Below are 17,890 nucleotides of genomic sequence, written 5' to 3' on the forward strand. Positions count from 1 at the left end.
GACCAATTGATGCATCTAGCTTTTGAGACCCCAGAAGTCACTTGCCAAAGTGGGATGCAGAACATTTTCTTAATAAACTTTGTTATGCCAGTTGACCTATATGTCCCCTGAAACCATGGTCCCCAGACTTCCACCCCTGCTGCACTGTCCCTCCAAGTGTTTGGTTGTGTTTAGGAAACTTATTAGTTTTTGGTTTAGTCCAGTGGCACCCAGGCATCTTAAGTACATCAATGTATTTTCCTTTGAAGGCAGGTTCTGAGACCTTGGCGTGAATGACATTAGCTGTTGGCGAACTCTTCATTCATTGTGATTAGTGACCTAACACCATAGACAGGTCACTTCAGAGTGAGTGCTTTGCCAATAAAGGCTTTAACTTTACCTCCCAAAAATCAGTCTGGACGCTTCACTAAAGAAGACATTCAGGTAGCTAACAGATACATGAGGAAATGTTCACGATCATTAGCCATTAGAGAAATGCAGATCAAAACTACAATGAGATTTCATCTAACTCCAACAAGGCTGGCATGAATCCAAAAAACACAAAATAATAAATGTTGGAGAGGCTGTGGATAGATTGGAACACTTATACACTGCTGTTGGGAATGTAAAATGGCACAACCACTTTGGAAATCAATTTGGGGCTTCCTTAAAAAGCTAGAAATAGAACTACTGTACGATCCAGCAATCCCACTCTTCAGAATATATCCTAGAGAAGTAAGAGCCTTTACACGAACAGATATATGTACACCCGTGTTTATTGCAGCACTGTTTACAATAGCAAAAAGATGGAAGCAACCAAGGTGCCCATCTAGGGATGAATGGATAAATAGATTATGGTATATTCACAGAATGGAATATTACGCATCGATAAAGAACAGGAATCTGTGAAACATTTCATAACATGGAGGAACCTGGAAGACATTATGCTGAGTGAAATTAGTCAGTTGCAAAAGGACAAATACTGTATAAGACCACTATTATAAGAACTTGAGAAATAGTTTAAACTGAGAAGAAAACATTCTTTTGTGGTTACAAGAGGGGGGAGGGAGGGAGGGTGGGAGAGGAGTATTCACTAATTAGATAGTAGATAAGAACTACTTTAGGTGAAGGGAAAGACAATACACAGTACAGGGGAGGTCAGCACAACTGGACTAAACAAAAAGCAAAGAAGTTTCCTGAATAAATTGAATGCTTCGAAGGCCAGTGTAGCAGGGGCAGGGGTTTGGGGAACATGGTTTCAGGGGACATCTAAGTCAATCGGCATAATAAAATCTGTTAAGAACATTCTGCATTCCACTTTGAAGAGTGGCATCTGGGGTCTTAAACGCTAGCAAGCAGCCATCTAAGATGAATCAATTGGTCTCAACCCACCTGGATCAAAGGAGAATGAAGAACACCAAGGACACAAGGTGATTAGGAGCCCAAGAGACAGAAAGGGCCACGTGAACCAGAGACTACATCATCTTGAGACCAGAAGAGCTAGATGGTGCCCGGCTATAATCTATGACTGCCCTGACAGGGAAGAGAACAGAGAACCCCTGAGGGAGCAGGAGAGCAGTGGGATAGGATGTAGACCCCAAATTCTCATAAAAAGACTAGACTTAATGGTCTGACTGAGACTGGAAGGACCCTGGTGGTCATGGCCCCCAGACCTTCTGCTGGCCCAGGACAGGAACCATTCCCGAAGCCAACTCTTCAGACATGGATTGGACTGGACAATGGGTTGGAGAGGGATGCTGGTGAGGAGTGAGCTTCTTGGATCAGGTGGACACTTGAGTCTATGTTGGCATATCCTGCCTGGACGGGAGATGAGAGGGTAGAGGAGGTTAGAAGCTGGCGAAATGGACACAAAACGAGAGAGTGGAGGGAGAGAGCAGGCTGTCTCTTTGGGGGAGAGTAATTGGGAGTATGTAGCAAGGTGTATGTAAGTTATTGTGTGAGAGACTGACTTGATTTGTAAACTTTCACTTAAAGCACAATAAAAATTATAAAAATAAAAAAAATCAGTCTGATGTGAAAAACATTTTATTTAGAATTTCTCATATTTACACTATATGTCTGCATTACAATCATTCTTACAATAAATACAGAAGTGCTGAATGGACCGTCATCACAGTAGCCTCCGGTCTGAGGCACAGGGACAGGGATTGCTGTGGACCACAGCTCCCCCAGCGGAGTTACTCCTGAGGTCCGGTCAGGAAGCCTACAGAGAGTTTAGGTGATGGGGAGAGGAATTTGGGTCTGAGCTTGAAATGGGATTAATAGCGTCAATAATACAGCGAAATTCTAGAATGGCTGTGAAAGAAATAGGTGTAGGTTCTTACCATTTTTACCAGCTAATACTAAAGAAATAGAACAAAGATACTTGGGATCCCCCAGTAGCGAGAGGCAAAGGAAGGACCAAAGAAGCCAGACCTTCCCGTGCCCTGCCTCAGCCCGTGCCTCCTTCTTCTCCTCTCCCTACAGAGGTGGGTGGAAGTGGAATTGGGGCAAAAGAGACAAAGCTCTACAATCATTCTGCTTCTGCTTATTTCCTCTAGATTCCAAAGCCATTTGGGTCATCTCAGAACTCACTTCTATTTTAGAGGGGTGAAAGCAGCAATACATTTTCAAGGAACAGCCTACTTTTTAAAAATAAAATCTATAGAATACAAAACACAGCTGGCCCACTGACAGAAGGGGTTGGGTTTCGGCTTCATATTCTGACCTTCCCCAATTGTGGCTGGTAAATGACTTCAATAGAAATTCTGGTTGCAAAGTGAGCGTCTCCCAGCCCACATGTATTTTCTCTTTCTCTCTGACTCCCTTCCCTTCCCACTAAGAAATGGAACTTGAAACAGCCTTTCTGTAGGGCCTAGTCAGTGCTTCTGACCCAAAGGACTTTGAAAATGTCCCTAGTATATTACAAAGTATAGCTCTGGTCTTCTTGCCTCTCACCACTTGACCCTTGTAGCAGTTCAGCCCCGCCCCGCACTCCTCCTCCCCCTGTTGTGAGGTCAGGCTAAAGGTTTTGTCAGAGCAGAAGAAATCAGAGGGAGACAACCCCTCCCCTAAGGAAAGAAGCAGTTTCCAAAGCAAAACTGAAGCAGAAAGTGTACATTCTGTTCTGAAGGCTTTCACAGCAAAAGCAGAATTTCCAGGACAATGGCAGTCACACTGGAGTGGACATCCAGATGAATGTGTTTTCCAGCCAGTAAGAGCCCACCAGCAGGAGGCTTGGTCTGTGACCCCAGAATACAGACCACTCAATGATTCCCACACAGATGTGGCAAATAGCTCAGAGTTCCTGCCTCCTGATCACGCCGTGGTTGGCCCTGGCACCAGGGTGTTGGGGCTCCCAGTTAGAGGCCTCGAGTGTCTGAGCTGCTTGCATGTTGAGAGCCCCCTCAGGTATTTCAAGTGTCCATAGAGCCAAAGTATGTAGCATCCAAAGCAAGGTCCTTCCATGGGCGTGCCTGGGAATGCCAGGGACCTCAGGCATGGGCCTCCGTCTCCGTCTTGATGGCTGGTTTGTAAATGACTCCCTTGTTGCTGTCATCTTTTTTGCTATTGGGACAAGAACACAGAAGTCTTGTTAGTCAAAGAGGCAAGAGAGAGCCAGGGAGCAGCCTGACTCAGCGATGGAATAAGATGCGATTTAGAAGTCAGATTCCTCTCTTGGGGACCTTCCCCCAATTCTGTTGGTCTTGGGAGAGAATGCCCCCCAGTAAGGGACTAACCAAAACAGAACCTATTCATTTCCCAACTATTCTCTTTTAACACCTGACAATTCCAGACCTGTGTTGTGAAAAAGGTCTCATCATCCCATTCTTGAAACTTTTGAATCCATAATAGGGTTCCTGGTGACTTTTTCTTTCATGCCAGGAATAATTAATTAGGCTTTGGGAAAAACTAAGCATGACAATAAAAACATGGGCAAAGGGCATCAATAGCTAATCTGAGTGAGAGATCAGGTTTTCCTCATTTTCCTTTTTGGATTCATAAAAGAAAAACCAGATGTAAATCTTAGTAAGACGACAGACTAATTGTGTTTAAGAAAATGGGACATTACCCAAATCAAGAGACTTGGTCAAGGTCATACAGCTAATTGGCAGTGGCAGCAAGGCTGTGCACATACTTCCAAGTCTTTGCACAGTGACCCTTGAACAACTAGCATCTCGTGCAACAGAGGCCTGGGCACCGGTGTTTTGGGAACAGCACTGCCAGGGTAAATGTTGGCCCCGTTGAGATAGGGGCCTTCACTCTGTAGGCTTAAAGGCTGCCTTCTCAGGCAGACAAATCCTCATGGACATATAAGCCACCCACGCCCATTCCAAATCAAAAAAAGCTCACCTCTTCTTCCTTCTGAAAAGCCAAATGGACACTCCCAGGACAATACAGATGCCAAGAACGCTGGCCAGGGCCACAGAAAGGATGATGCCTGGTGAAGAGGCAGTGGACACACCACATTACATCACCATCTTCTCTTGCCCATCGTCCCCTCCCACAGCACACGGGTGTAAAATCAAGTGGCAGTGCCCGATCATCCACAGAAAGGTGCTATTTCCCCAGCTCTGTTCTCAGACTCTGGGATCCTGGTCTTTGGCTTAGCAGGACATGCCTGGAGTGCTTAGAGGGGCCACTTGCAAATTAGGGTAATTCTCCAACAGGGGTCCTCAAACTTGCACAAGGATCATCTAAAGAGCTTGTTTAAAATGTAGACTTTCTGAGCCCAGCCCTCAGAGACTTTGAGTCAATCTGTTTGGTGGGGGGGCCCTGGGAGTCTGCATTTTAACCAAACACCTCCAGGTGATGCTGATGCAGGTGGTCCATGAACCACACTGTGAGGAACCCTGGGCTACAGAATGAGAACTTACTTTGTCATAGCTTGCTGGATTTAAGGCCCATTAGATGCCTCTTTATTAGCTTTGCCCCCAAACTCTATTGCACAATCTGAAGCAGTTCCAAACAACCAGTACCCCATCGTCAAGGTCCACAGCTGGTCCCCCAGCTGGGCCCGCACTGGGCTCAGGTGCATTTTTAGGCAATGGCCTCCCAGTATGGCCAACATAAGGTCTTGGATAGGCTCCCTCAATGTGCCCATGCTATAGTGTGATTAGGTCTTTCATTAGGAAAGCATTTGATTGGCAGTTCATCTTTGAATCAAAGAGTAAATTGATAGTAAGACCCATAGCAAGGAGGGTGTCAGGAGCTGGAGCAACAGCACAGAGAAGCAGAGAGGGTGGGCTGGAAGGGTCACAGGCCCAGATCACACCCAGAATCACAGCGATCACCCAGCTGCAGCATGCACGGCCGGCTGGCCAGCCACATACCCATACTCAGTCCTGTGTAGGTAAGGTCTTGCATTTCCAAGGAGGAAAGAAAAGAGAGGAATTAACCCAGAGTCAAACTGTGCTGGATTTGACCAGTACATTGAGCAAAGCTCTACCTTTGGTTGGTTGGAGGTACCGGGGTTATGCAAACCTTCAGGGATAGTTAACCCTTGGCTCAGGTGATTGCCTGATGGGGTAGAGAGAACTGCCTGCCTAGGGAGTCATACCTTGATTCCCTCCTGCTGGTGCTCCTCTATCACGACAGTCTCTTTGGTAGGGCAAGACTTTAGTTTTTAACACAACGTGGCCAAAGAAGGAGGTGAGAAGAATCAGAGTTTACTTGAGTAGGTTACTATTGACCTTTCTGGTATCTGCCCCTCTTCATAAGAAAGGAATCTGCCAGGCTCTGGCTGGGTGGGGCTGGTGGAGCCCAGCTGGAACCTGCCACCAGACTCCCCCATCCCCAGCCCTCCTGTATCCAGTCTTGTCTTCATGGTTCAGTTCTATTTTTGCTTCAGGATTCCTGGACAAACTCGAGAAATTCCTCCTCCATACCAGCCTCCCTTCTCTGCTACACAGAACCAGACAATTGAGGATTATGGCTTCTTCCAGTGAGCTTCCATTAGGATGAAGGAGGTGAGTGAAGAGTCCTCCCAAAACCCCAGTGCCGAGTCCTCAGTGGTGCTGAAATAGTGGCCGGCTGTGTAAGGCGAAGGCCCACAGTTGGCCCACTAGGGACCTCCCCTGGGGAGAGTCATGTATGAGTTCATCTTTTTTTTTTTTTTGAGTGAGACAGAGGAGCCCAGCCTTGAAGCTTCTTCCAGGTTCTCAGACCTCTTCCCCATTCTCCCAAACAGGCCCTCTGTCTAAAGAGTCTCTGTTTAAAACACACATATCCTCTGGTCTCAATGAAACTTCTAGTATGTGCAGGAGGAGGTGCTTTTTCTAAATCACACTGGAAGCCAGAGTTGTGCAGATGGTGGCCGCCCAGCCCAAAACGCAGGAAAGTCCGCCACCCATAGAGCCTGTGAGGTGACTGAGACCCTGGGAGAACACTGGCCAACTGTGAGATGCCAGCAGAGAACCAGGGACTTCATCCTCAGAGTACTCAACACCCCTGGGAACAGGCCTGAGGCTGTAGGGTGAGGCTTTGATCATCCCCCTTCTCTTGTCCTGTGACCAGAGTCTGGCTGATCCCCCGAGAGCCATCAGCCCTGCATCCTTTTCCTACTGTCCTCTTCTGCAATTTCAGATTCAGCCTGTGAAGCCTCAGTGGTCCAAGGCTAGGCCATGGGAGGCCCTGGGCTGGCTTGCCCAGGTGGCCCCAGGCTGTCGTGAGGATGAGTACAGTAGATATGAAGAGCCGGGCACAAAGGCCAGGGTGGCCTGTTCGTCCTGCTCTCATCTGCCACCAGCCTCCCAAGTGGCAGAAAGAGTGGTTTCCCTGGTCAGATTCATAGTCCAGACCCCTTCTCATAAGCTAAACACAAGGACCAGTCTGTGGCTTGGGCAGATGCTGAGGACATGAGTCCCCACCTGGGGAGAGCATCAAGTATTTGTACAGCACACACTCTGTTCCCTCTGGGGTTCTGCACAGCATAATTATGATTTTTTTTAAGGTATCCAGAGGCCTTCGTCCTCAGGATCTTAAAAAAAAAAAAAGTTATGGTTTCTTTTCCAAGCCCTTCGATGAAATATACTTTTATTCACTGTTCCTGAAGCTCCAGACATTGTGGTGCCAAACCAATTCTCACCACATGAGGCTGTGACCAGTGGGCCTCACCACTTGGCGGGGTTTCTAAAGTCGTCCTTTTCAAAGTCACCTCAAACATCCTGAGAGCCAGACAGCCCCAAAGAGCGGAGCAGCCCGATCCGTGGATGGAGAAAGGGTCCTTCACGCTGTGGTCTTAGGGAGCTCAGTGAAGTCTGTGGAAAGCAAGGCCCCCAGAGAAGGGACATTTCTCAAGGGCGCAGGACCCAGCCTTGTGGCTCATCTAGAGGGTCTGCTCTCTGCTTCACTGTGCAGTGTTTTGAGCTATAATTGGCCCTAAAAACAATCACATTCAGGCAGTCCCCAATTTACAATGGGGTTCCATTCCATCGTAAGTCGATTCTGACGTAAGTTGAATACCTCTTTTTTTTTTTTAGTTTTCACAGCCTATGATATGGCAATGTTTTGAACAGTAAATCATATCATTGAACATCTGTGAGTGAACATCTGAGAATAACATCAGCAAATTACTAGCTGCAGTGTTATATGTAGTATATATTACTAATGATAAGATGTAAAAAAAAAAAAAGATGGTTGTAAGTGAAGTTCACTGTAACTCAAATACTTCATAAGCCAGGGGACTACCTATTTAATCCATTGCTCTCACCCGGACTTCTTGCTCCTAAATGATGACTTGTAAGCATCTAAACTGCCTCTCCCTGGAGACAATAAAATGAGACCAAGAAGCCATGGAGACAAGGAAAGCCCCAGAGACTGGGACAGATGCTATTGAGAAAAGGCTTCAGTGCAACAAAACGAAGCAACTTTGAGCAAGCAAAAAGTGTTAGCCACTAAGGAAGAGGACTGACAGTAAAGGTGTCATCTAATATTCTAAAAACTCATGAAGCTCAGGGCAGGAAGACTGTCCCCTCTCGGCAGAGACAGCACCAACCAACCATCAAGGAAGTGGGGCTTCTCTGCAGAGGTAGACCAAGTCCACAGGGCCTGGGCCCATCGAGGCAGATGCCAAAGCATTTGCTAACTACAGGGAGAAGCAAAGGCTGGACACTGAGGAACTACAGCCCAGAGGGAGAAGCCAAAGCCTGCATGGCAGCAGAGCTTCACAGATGAGGACCCAGCTTCTGGGACAGTGAAGAGCAGGCATCAGAGATGATGCAGGGAGAGGGCACAGCCAGAGAAACTTATTTTCAGATTCAAATTAGAAATGGTCGGTTTCCAAATGAGGAATAAGACAGGCAGTTCTCACTGAAGAACAACGAGGCAGGCAGGAGAGACAGAGACACGCTGGTTCATAGAGGTCGCCCATGAGAGCCACTGGCTGACAACTCAACAGAAGGAGAGACGTGGGAGAGTTTCTTGGTCACCATACAGTGCTCGGGTCACGTGTCAGGGAGAGCAGAGATCGGACAATACGACACAGAGAAGGAAATCACACAGATACAGAAGAATCCATTGGCACAGGCCTCCTTCAGGAAGGTACAGACAGCTGGAGGAGGTGGGTGAGCCACCTGCCTCAAAGGCGTTGCTACCTGTTCTGGGCTGGCTCCAAGGCGGCAAGAGCTGCATCTTCCACTGCCATTTTGCTGGACCACGGGACGCTGGTTAACTGCTTTTGAGGTCTCCTGAAGCCTCAAGTGTAAACACAGACCGGTCCAGCAGGATGAACAAGCACCTTGCTTGCACAGCTTGTGGTTCCTAGAACGAAGGTCTCGTATTCTCTAGATCTATTTGTGATTCTGTTTGATGTGGAACACCATCCTTTTCCTTTCAAAGCATTCAAGTATGGACTGTTTTTGTGGCTGGCATGTTATATAGTGATAAGACATAACATATGTAGCTCTCTCTTGACTCATGGCAACCCCATGCATTACAGAGTAGAACTGATCCATAACGTTTTCTTTACTGAAGAAGAATTGATGCCTTTGAATTACGGTGTTGGCAAAGAATATTGAATATACCCTGGACTGCCAGAAGAACAAACAAATCTGTCTTGGAAGAAGTACAACCAGAGTGCTCCTTGGAAGCAAGGATGGAGAGACTTCATCTCATGTATTTTGGACATGTTATCAGGAGAGACCAGGAACATCATGCTTGGTAGAGGGTCAGCAGAAAAGAGGAAGACCCTCAACAAGATGGGCTGACACAGTGGCTGCAACAGTAGGCTCAAACACAGTAAAGATTGTGAGGATGGCACAGGACCGGGCAGTGTTTTGTTCTGTTGTACATGGGGTCGCTGTGAGCTGGAACTGACTTGACGGCACCAAAAAACAATCTTTATGGAAGCAGATTGCCAGGCCCTTCTTTCATAGTGTTGCTGGGTGGGTTTGAATTCCAACCTTTTAGTTAGTAGGTAAGTACAAATCATTTGAGCCACCCAGGGGCCTTATATAGGTCTCGAGCAGTCTCCAGTTTTGTAAAAGAGGCCAGGAAAGATTAGGTTTATCAAGGGGGTTGATAGTTTACATAAAATCCAACTTCCCACCCAAAAACCAGCTTAAGGCGGTAAAAACTCCTATTGCCGTGCTTAATAAGTTGCAGAGCTAAGTAACTGAAATTCTAGTTCTCTCTTTGGATGATGCTTTGGAAAGAAAGCAAGGGAGATGCCTTCAACAACCACACAGCATTCCCGCCTTTGGAGGACGTATTTAACTGGGGAGTTTTCCCTTATTAATACTATGCAACCCAACAAAGAACTATTTCTACAAAGGACTCTTCCAGAAAGGTACCAGCAGATTGCATAAGGCAACTGGTTTCATTCAACTGTTACAGGGACTGAGGGCTTTGCCTTCCAGATTGCAGGAATGCAGGCCCAGAACAGAAAGCCTACTGCTCCGAGGGCCTAAATCTAAGTGCAGTTGGCATGGGTTATAATGTCAGCTCTGGGTGCCGAGTATTCCAAATTCCCTCCGATGACCAAACCTGTCTGTGCTGAAGGTAATGGTGGCGTGTGGCTAGGACTGGGGCCAGAACAGCAATCTGAAAGCGGGATGGCCTCTCTAGACAACTCCCTCCTAGACCGTCAAAGCTTGACAGCTATGTTCTAATCTTTAATTTTTCTTAAACAGGTGGAGTGATTGATTTGTTGGCAAATTGATAACAAAGCAAAATACGACTTAAGCAAACTAAAATTTGACTACTGGCCAGGCTTAGGTTCAAATTATTCTGCAGACAAGACCCTGCAGGGGAGAGGCAGGAGAGGTGGGTGGGTTACATTCTTCCAACAAGCCTGTAATGAGCACCAGGCACAATGCCAGGCGTCAAAAATGAAGACAAGGTCAACCATCCCTGTCCTTAAGAGGCTTGCAGTGTGTGTGTGTGTGTGTGTGTGTGTGTGTGCTGTGTGTGGTGTGTGTGTGTAATATATACATTTTTTTCAAACTGAAAAGTACCACAAGAGGGATGAACAAGATGTTCTGCAGCACTAAAGAAGGATGGAAGCCACCTTAAGGGCGATCAGGGAGACTTCAGAGAGGAGAGGATTAGAGTGGGGTCTTGAAAGAATTTTCCAGGTGGAAGAGGTGGAAAGGCATCCCAAAGGTGCATCGTGTGTACAAATGCCTTGAACGCCCCTGCTATGTTAAGGGAGGCCCTGTGGTTTGGCGTGGCAGGGGCCCTAGAAGGCACGGATGGATGCTGCAAGGAGATGATGCTGGAAAGATCAGCTGGGCCCAAAGCATAAAGGCAGTTCCAGCTTTCTGCCCAACCACTTTTCCCAGCTGTCCTTCCTGCACTGCTCTGCTCTGTGCTAAGGCTCGTTGGGAGCAAGATGACCATCCAGGATGGGGCTTCCTGCCCCCATAATGCCTAACCTGGGGAATGTGCAGGAAACACGATTCATTGAATTAGCTTAGATGAAGGAACTAGGGCGTTGGTTCTTAGCACATTTGACGATTGGTTCTCACTCTTCAGTCCCGTGTGTCCAGGCCTAGGTACTAAACGGTGGGAACTCCTCTGGTCAGTCCTTTGGAAGAATTGATGCTACACTTCCATCTGATAGTTTTTATTTATAAATAGGAACTTTTAGAAACACAAGGTCAATAACCACAAAGCATACAATCCAGTATAAAATGATTAGATAATTAGCCATCTTACCTTTGGAAGATTTTTGTTTAAGTTTTATAAAACTATCCAGGTCATTCAGGGTCAAGCAGATTTTAATTGTGCCACTCCACAGATTTGCCATTGGTGAGAACCCTGCTCCTCTACCGTCCAGCACTCCTGTCTATGTGTGCCTCAGCTGCCTCTGGGCTCTGTGCCAGGCGACGTGCAGTGGCTCAGAGCAAGCCCACTAAAGACATGATTATAGAAACTGTTTGGCTTCCTTCTGTCCCTCAAGTTTCCATCATCCTGACATGTTGAAAACAGGGCTGGGTAATATGACCATTCAGGTTGGATGCCTGCTTGCCTTATTACACATCACCAACCAGACCCAGTGTTGGTTGACGTCATTGGCCAAGAAGAGGTCAACTCAAAGAAACCGAGGATCAAGTCAAAGTTCTAAGCCTTGGCCCCTGTGGACTGTGCAGCTGCCTCTGCCCTCTTTCTCCTTTCCTCACACAGGGCATCTGACTTCCTAAGGAAGTCTGGACTGGTCCCAGCAGATGACCCCCTTGCCAGAATCCCACTTTGAGGATAGTGAATCTCGTTTCCAAAATATAAATCAAGACTTCCCTTTGCACCACTTGGAAGAGGCACTTTTTAAGAGCTGAAAAAAGTGCCTGGCATGACTTCTACCTTTTCATGAAGAGTGGATATTTTAACCAAAGGCGAAGAGAAACACAACATACAAGAAAGAAAAAGTTGGTACAAAAGGGAGTGAATGAGGCATTCTGAAGAAAGATGCTGCTTCAGAGGCATCTGGTCCCCTAATAAAGGGATTCGTGGGCTTCTCGTCTCTGTACCCAGTACCAGTGCCATCGAGTCGATTCCGACTCATAGAGACCCTGGTAATTCTCTCTCATCTCACTTCTCTTAGCCTTCAATCTACACAGTTATATTAAAAAGAAAATCACTTAGATTCTAAAGGAAGATGAGGAACAAGGATTCCCTTGGGTTTGTTTGTTCTACGTTAGTAACTTCCACCTTACTGTTTCAGGATAACTATTATGGGACTGAAAATGTCATCCCATAACAGAATAAAGACCAGGAAATGTGATATAACACTTCTAGAATCCTATGATAAGAGTTTAAACAACAACAACAACAAAACACCCTCAATTCAGGGTCTAGGACAGTTACTGTACAACTCCTAGGGTAGCGAGTCTCAATCAGGAGACATTTGGCAATGTGTGAAGATATTTTGGGTTGCCCCCACCAGAGGGATGTTACTGGCATCTAGTGGGTAGAAGCCAGGGATGCTGCTAAACATTCTACAATGCATAAGACAGCCCCACAACAAAGAATTATCTTGCTCAAAATGTCAATCAATACTGCTGAGGCTGAGAAGCCCTGCCCTTGGGCCAAGTTGTAGCTAGACTGTTAACCCCTTGAGAACAGAAACCAGGTCCTATACTCCTTCTCTAACCCTCAGAACCTATCACAGTCTAGGTACATAGCAGGCTCAGGTTAAATGATTCAGTCCCAATTGCCCCAATTTGGTTAAACCTTAGATCTTCCTTCCAAAGTCCACATACTTTCCCTCAAAAAGGATTTTCTGAACATGACTTTGCTCCTGGCAGAATTTTCTGACTCTGTAGTTCTTGTTAACGTCCAGAGAAAACCCTGAATAAATCAGACCCTGATTACAATCATGCCTTAGTGGAAGAGTCTACCAAATAATTGTGTCCAAACTGCTCAAGGCTCATACTGACATGCAGGCTGGCACCATAAACCCTAAATGGTATGTTACAGCCTGAGGCCACTCCAAGCTGAGTGTGGGAGGGCCCACCTGAATGCAGCACCCCTGGGAGGATGGCCTTTGGGGCTTTGCTCTCTTGAGGCTGCCTTCTCCTTGGGAAAGAACCCCTTTGCTGCCTATGTCTTTGGGAAGTGTGGCCAAGTTTCTATAATCAGCCTCCAAATGAACAGATTTGCCTTGGACTGCCAGGGATCCTCTCACCAAGGAGAGCGGGGCCCAGCTCGGGCTCTCGGAAGTCACAGCTCTGGGGAGCTGTGTGTGGGGAGGGGGCAGCGGCAAAGCTGCATTTGGGCTTTGATCTTGATATCCTAAGCCAGGAGTCAGTCTTTGAGCTTACAGCTTAGTGCTTAGAGGCCCCCCAAGCTCCCTCAGCCAGACTAAGGGGTCTACTGAAGCGCTCTGCTACAAGCAGCAACTTAGACCTCAGCAGGTCTAAGAAGATGGCTAATTATCCCCATCGCTACAAGTGGGGATTCCTTCTGCATGTCAGACTCAAGTTCCTGCCCGGTTTCTTCCGATCCTCTGTAACTGTCCTCAAACCATGTCCCTGCAATGTAAAGCCAGGGTTGGCAGTTGTTAGTGTCCACTTAGAATCACAACACAGCAGCACCAAAAGGGTATTAGATGACCTGGTCCAACCCCCTCGTTGTGGCTGAGGAAACCAAGGCCAAAGAAGGGATGTGATTGGCCCACATCACACAGCCAGAAGAAGACAAAGCCAGGGCTTGAACTTGAGTCTCCTGACTATGTTGTTGTTGGGTGCTGTTGAGTTGATTTTGACTCATAGTGACCCCACGTGACAAAGTAGAACTGCACCATAGGGTTTTCTAGGCTGTAATCTTTACGGGAGCAGATTGCCAAGTCTTTCTCCCCTGGAGAAGCTGGGTGGGTTTGAACTGCCAACCTTTCAGTTAGTAGCCGAGTGCTTAACTGTTGCATCACCAGGGCTCCTTCTACTGACTATATAAAAAAGAAACCCATACCCGTTGCTGTGGAGTTGATTCCAATTCATACCAACCCTATAGGATAGAGTAGAACTGCCCCACAGGATTTCCAAGGAGCGGCTGGTATATTCGAACTGCTGACCTTTATTGTACTTTAAGTGAAAGTTTACAAAGCAAGTCAGTCTCTCGTGTAAAAATTTATATACGCCTTGCTATGTACTCCTAGCTGCTCTCTCTCTAATGAGACAGCACACTCGTCCTTTCCACCCTGTATTCCCCATGTCCATTCAACCAGTTCCTGTCCCCCTCTGCCTTCTCTTCTCTCCTCCAGACAGGAGCTGCCAACATAGTCACATGTGTCTACTTGAGCCAAGAAGCTCACTCCTCACTAGTATCATTTTCTTTCTTATAGTGCAGTTCAATCCCTGTCTGAAGAGTTGGCTTTGGGAATGGTTTCAGTCTTGGGCTAACAGAAAGTCTGGGGACCATGACCTCTGGGATCCCTCTAGTCTCAGACCAATTAAGTCTGGTCTTCTTATGAGAATTTGAGGTCTACATCCCACTGTTCTCCTGCTCCATCAGGGATTCTCTGTTGTGTTCCCTGTCAGGGCAGTCATCGGTTGTAGCTGGGCACTGTCTAGTTCTTCTGGTCTCAGGCTGATGTAGTCTCTGGCTTATGTGGCTCTGTCTCTTGGGCTCATATTTACTTTGTGTCTTTGGTGTTCTTCATTCTCCTTTGCTCCAGGTGGGTTGAGGCCAATTGATGCATCTTAGATGGCCACTTGCTAGCGTTTTCAGGCCCCAGATGCCACTCACAAAGTGGGATGCAGAATGTTTTCTTAATACATTTTGTTATGCCAATTGACGTAGGTGTCCCCTGAAACCATGGTCCCCAGACCTCTGTCCCTGCTACTCTGGCCTTCGAAGCATTCAACTGTATTCAGGAAACTTCCTTGCTTTTGGTTTAGTCTTGAACTGCTGACCTTTTGGTTCGCTGCCAAATGTTTAACCACTGCGCCACCAGGGCCCCTCTATGGACTATAGGGAGAGTATTGCCCTTCTCCCCCTGACATGGCCTTGTGTAGACCAGGTCAGAAAACAGCTGATAATAGAGTCCTTGCACCACAAGCAGAATTCTACCTGATCTATATATCACTAGGCAGAGTTTTTAGGTTTTTAATATTATTAAATATTATTTAAAAGTTGAAGTGCTTCAATTTAACCCTTGAATACTATATACTCCATTTAAAAGAACTGGAAAAGAAGAAGCTATATCTAGAATAGATCACAAAGGAGGTAATTCTGTGCTTCTAGGCACTTCCTAGAAAGGAAACTGGTAGTCATCAGCATATACATTCTCAATTTTTAGGAAGGGCCATTGTTCACAGGTTCAGTTTTCAGGCAGAGAAACTGAGGAAAAGTTTAACTAATGGTAACAGGAGAAGGGAACACAAACCACAGATTCTCAGGCAGGTCTTAATTCAGTACCTGAAAGAGAAGGATGTAATTCTGACCACATGTGTAGTCAGTCCAGAAGGTCAAGTTTCCAGAGCTTTCTTGCAAGGACCTTGAAACACAACGTTCAACTAAGCTTAGTAGGTGATAGTTATAATCTCACACTCTAAGAAAGGAGCAACAAGAGAGGTGCACCAGGTGAGAAGCGAAGACTCGATTCTCTGACAGGTGGGTTAATGAGTTCTCTAAATATGAACACCTGGTCCAGTTTAGTCCACAAGTGATACAAAGGGCTGAAAGATGCAGGGGTGGTGATTCCCACCACATCCTCATTCAACTTGCATATTTGGCCTGTGCAAAAAACAGACAGATCGTGGAGAATGACAGTGAATTCTGGTAAACTTAACCAGGTAGAGACTCCAATTGCAGCTGCTGTTCCAGATGTGGTTTCATTGCTTGAGCAAATTAATACATCTCCTAGTACCTGGTGTGCACCCATTGATCTGGCCAATGTCTTTTTCTCCATACCTGTTTTAAGGACCACCAGAAGCAGCTTGTCTTCAGCTGGCAAGACCAGAAATATACCTTCGCTGTCCTACCTCAGAGCTATGTTATCACTTAGTCCACAGGGACCTTGATCACCTTTCCCTTCCACAAGATGTCACAATGGTCCCTTAACTAACCTCCTAGCAGCACAGATGGCAGAGACAGAGGGCAAGGCCCCAGAGTCATACAAAATGGACATCTTGGCACCATGTTCCCCCCAAAACACTGTATCTCCTCACCTTGTCGGAAGGAGACGTACACCAGCCTCTCGTCAAACTTCTGGACCTGCCGGAAGTTGTCGACCAATTCTTTGGGGGAAGGGTCATCCACACCTGTGCAGTACAGAGCTGTCTCCAAAGCCAGCAGCTGAGGAAAAGAGCAGAAACATACCCTGAAGGCCCAGTGACGACAGGAAAAGAGCTGCCAGCCCTTACGCTTCCCACCTGAAAGAAGAGCCCGGAACCAGCCCCTGTGGTGCTCGGTGGTGGCATGTTAGAAAGCAGCGGGAAAGGCAGAGAACTGCTGTGCACATCCCGGGGGTATGGGCACTGCTGGGTCTGCCTCCACCTCCCAAGGCTCAGGGAAGGCCAATGCTGTTGGTTCCTGATTACCTAGGGGGTTGGGGGCTCCTCAGCCTCTCCTCTCATGAGCCTGAATCATAACTAGGCTTTAAATTAGAGGGAGCCTCCGGGCTTGTTCTGACGGTCACATCGAAAGGAATAAAAGGAGGGAGGCAAGAGTTTCACAGGTCATCTGACGCCTAAAAACCAAACCAAACCCACTGTCGATTCTAACTCATAGAGACCCCATAGGGTTTCCAAGGCTGTAAATCTCTTCAGATGCAAACTCCACGTCTTTCGCCCTTGGAGCTGCTGATTTTAAACCCTCGACCTTTCAGTTAGCAGTTGGTCGCTTTAACCACTGTGCCACCAGGGCTCCTTGTCTGATGCCTGGCTCCACGTAATTTTCATACACCCACATAGGTTATATAATCTGCTTCCGAGGCAGTTTCTGGGTTAGGATGTTACTGCTTCCCCGCACATTTCATCTCTGATTCATCACGCCTTTATTCCTGTCCGCCGACCCCTGCCATTTATCTGGGTTACTGACATCAGAAACGCATAGTCAGAAGGAGGGAGAGACACTGAGGCTGTCCTGGATTCAGGCAGCCGCAGGAAGGTGGGAGACCATGAGCCTGTGTGCAGCACTGCCCTGGCCCTGTCTCCAACTACAGCCATTTTTCTTCTCTGTGGATTTCAACTGTGGGGTAGAGGGTTGAGCAGTGACCTGGTACTCAGAAGACCTGGCTTTGGGTCTCAGCTTTGTCACTAACCAGCGAGTGATTCCAAAGTTTCTTGAACTCTCTAACCCTCAATAAAATGAGAAGGTTAGAAATGATTGCTAAGGATTTTATCCCCCAGCTTTGCCTTAAACCCTGTGAGTTTCTTTTGAGGGCAGGGACCCTGATTTACTCATCCCTAGAATCCCAGCCTCCCCATCTGTGAAATGACTTAACCCAATCCTGTCTTTAATTTGCCCGTGTAAAGAAACCATGCTCTCTCCCACCTGGGAAGTGAATACCATCCAACCACTAAGGGCTCTACTAGGAAATACAACTTCACAACTCTTTTTTCACAAGTATTCATTCTCTTAGCTTGACTTGATAGCTCCACTTTTGAAGCTCAGCGTGCGACTTCCGCAAGCAGGCTGCAGCACCCAAGAACTATTGCTGTTGAGTGGATTCTAATTCATGGAGACCCCATGTGTGTCAGAGTAGAACTGTGCTCCATAGGGTTTTCAATGGCTGATTTTTTGGAAGTAGTTTGCCAGGCCTTTCTTCTGAGGCACTTCTAGGTGGACTGAAACCTTCAACCTCTCGGTTAGCAGCCAAGTGCGTTAACCATGTTCACCACCTGGGAACTCCGGCTTACCAGGACACTTTCGATATTTGGGGAGATTTTAAACAGCTGCCACAAGACTCTAAGTGAGGAGATCAGTGGTGGGGTCCAAGGTACAGAGTGGGCTCTGACTTAGACAGGCATGG

At 46.9% G+C, this 17,890-nt stretch overlaps 1 protein-coding gene across 2 annotated transcripts in view; it reads right to left on the minus strand.

Moving 5' to 3' along the window:
* Positions 1-2,009: 2,009 nt before the first annotated feature.
* CA12 (carbonic anhydrase 12) overlaps positions 2,010-17,890 on the minus strand; it is a 63,741-nt gene continuing 47,860 nt past the window's right edge. Inside the window, exons 8-11 of one of the 2 annotated variants that reach the window (XM_049905987.1) lie at positions 16,086-16,212; positions 5,313-5,339; positions 4,333-4,420; positions 2,010-3,546 (exon numbers count right to left, since the gene is read on the minus strand). In XM_049905987.1, the coding sequence (XP_049761944.1) occupies positions 3,474-3,546; positions 4,333-4,420; positions 5,313-5,339; positions 16,086-16,212 (315 nt within the window). In that variant the 3' untranslated portion in view covers positions 2,010-3,473. The remainder of the gene's footprint in view (positions 3,547-4,332; positions 4,421-5,312; positions 5,340-16,085; positions 16,213-17,890) is intronic. The other variant, XM_049905988.1, reaches the window with a different exon arrangement.

Source organism: Elephas maximus, chromosome 13 (genome assembly GCF_024166365.1).
Source record: "Elephas maximus indicus isolate mEleMax1 chromosome 13, mEleMax1 primary haplotype, whole genome shotgun sequence".
In the NCBI taxonomy this organism is placed as follows: domain Eukaryota; kingdom Metazoa; phylum Chordata; class Mammalia; order Proboscidea; family Elephantidae; genus Elephas; species Elephas maximus.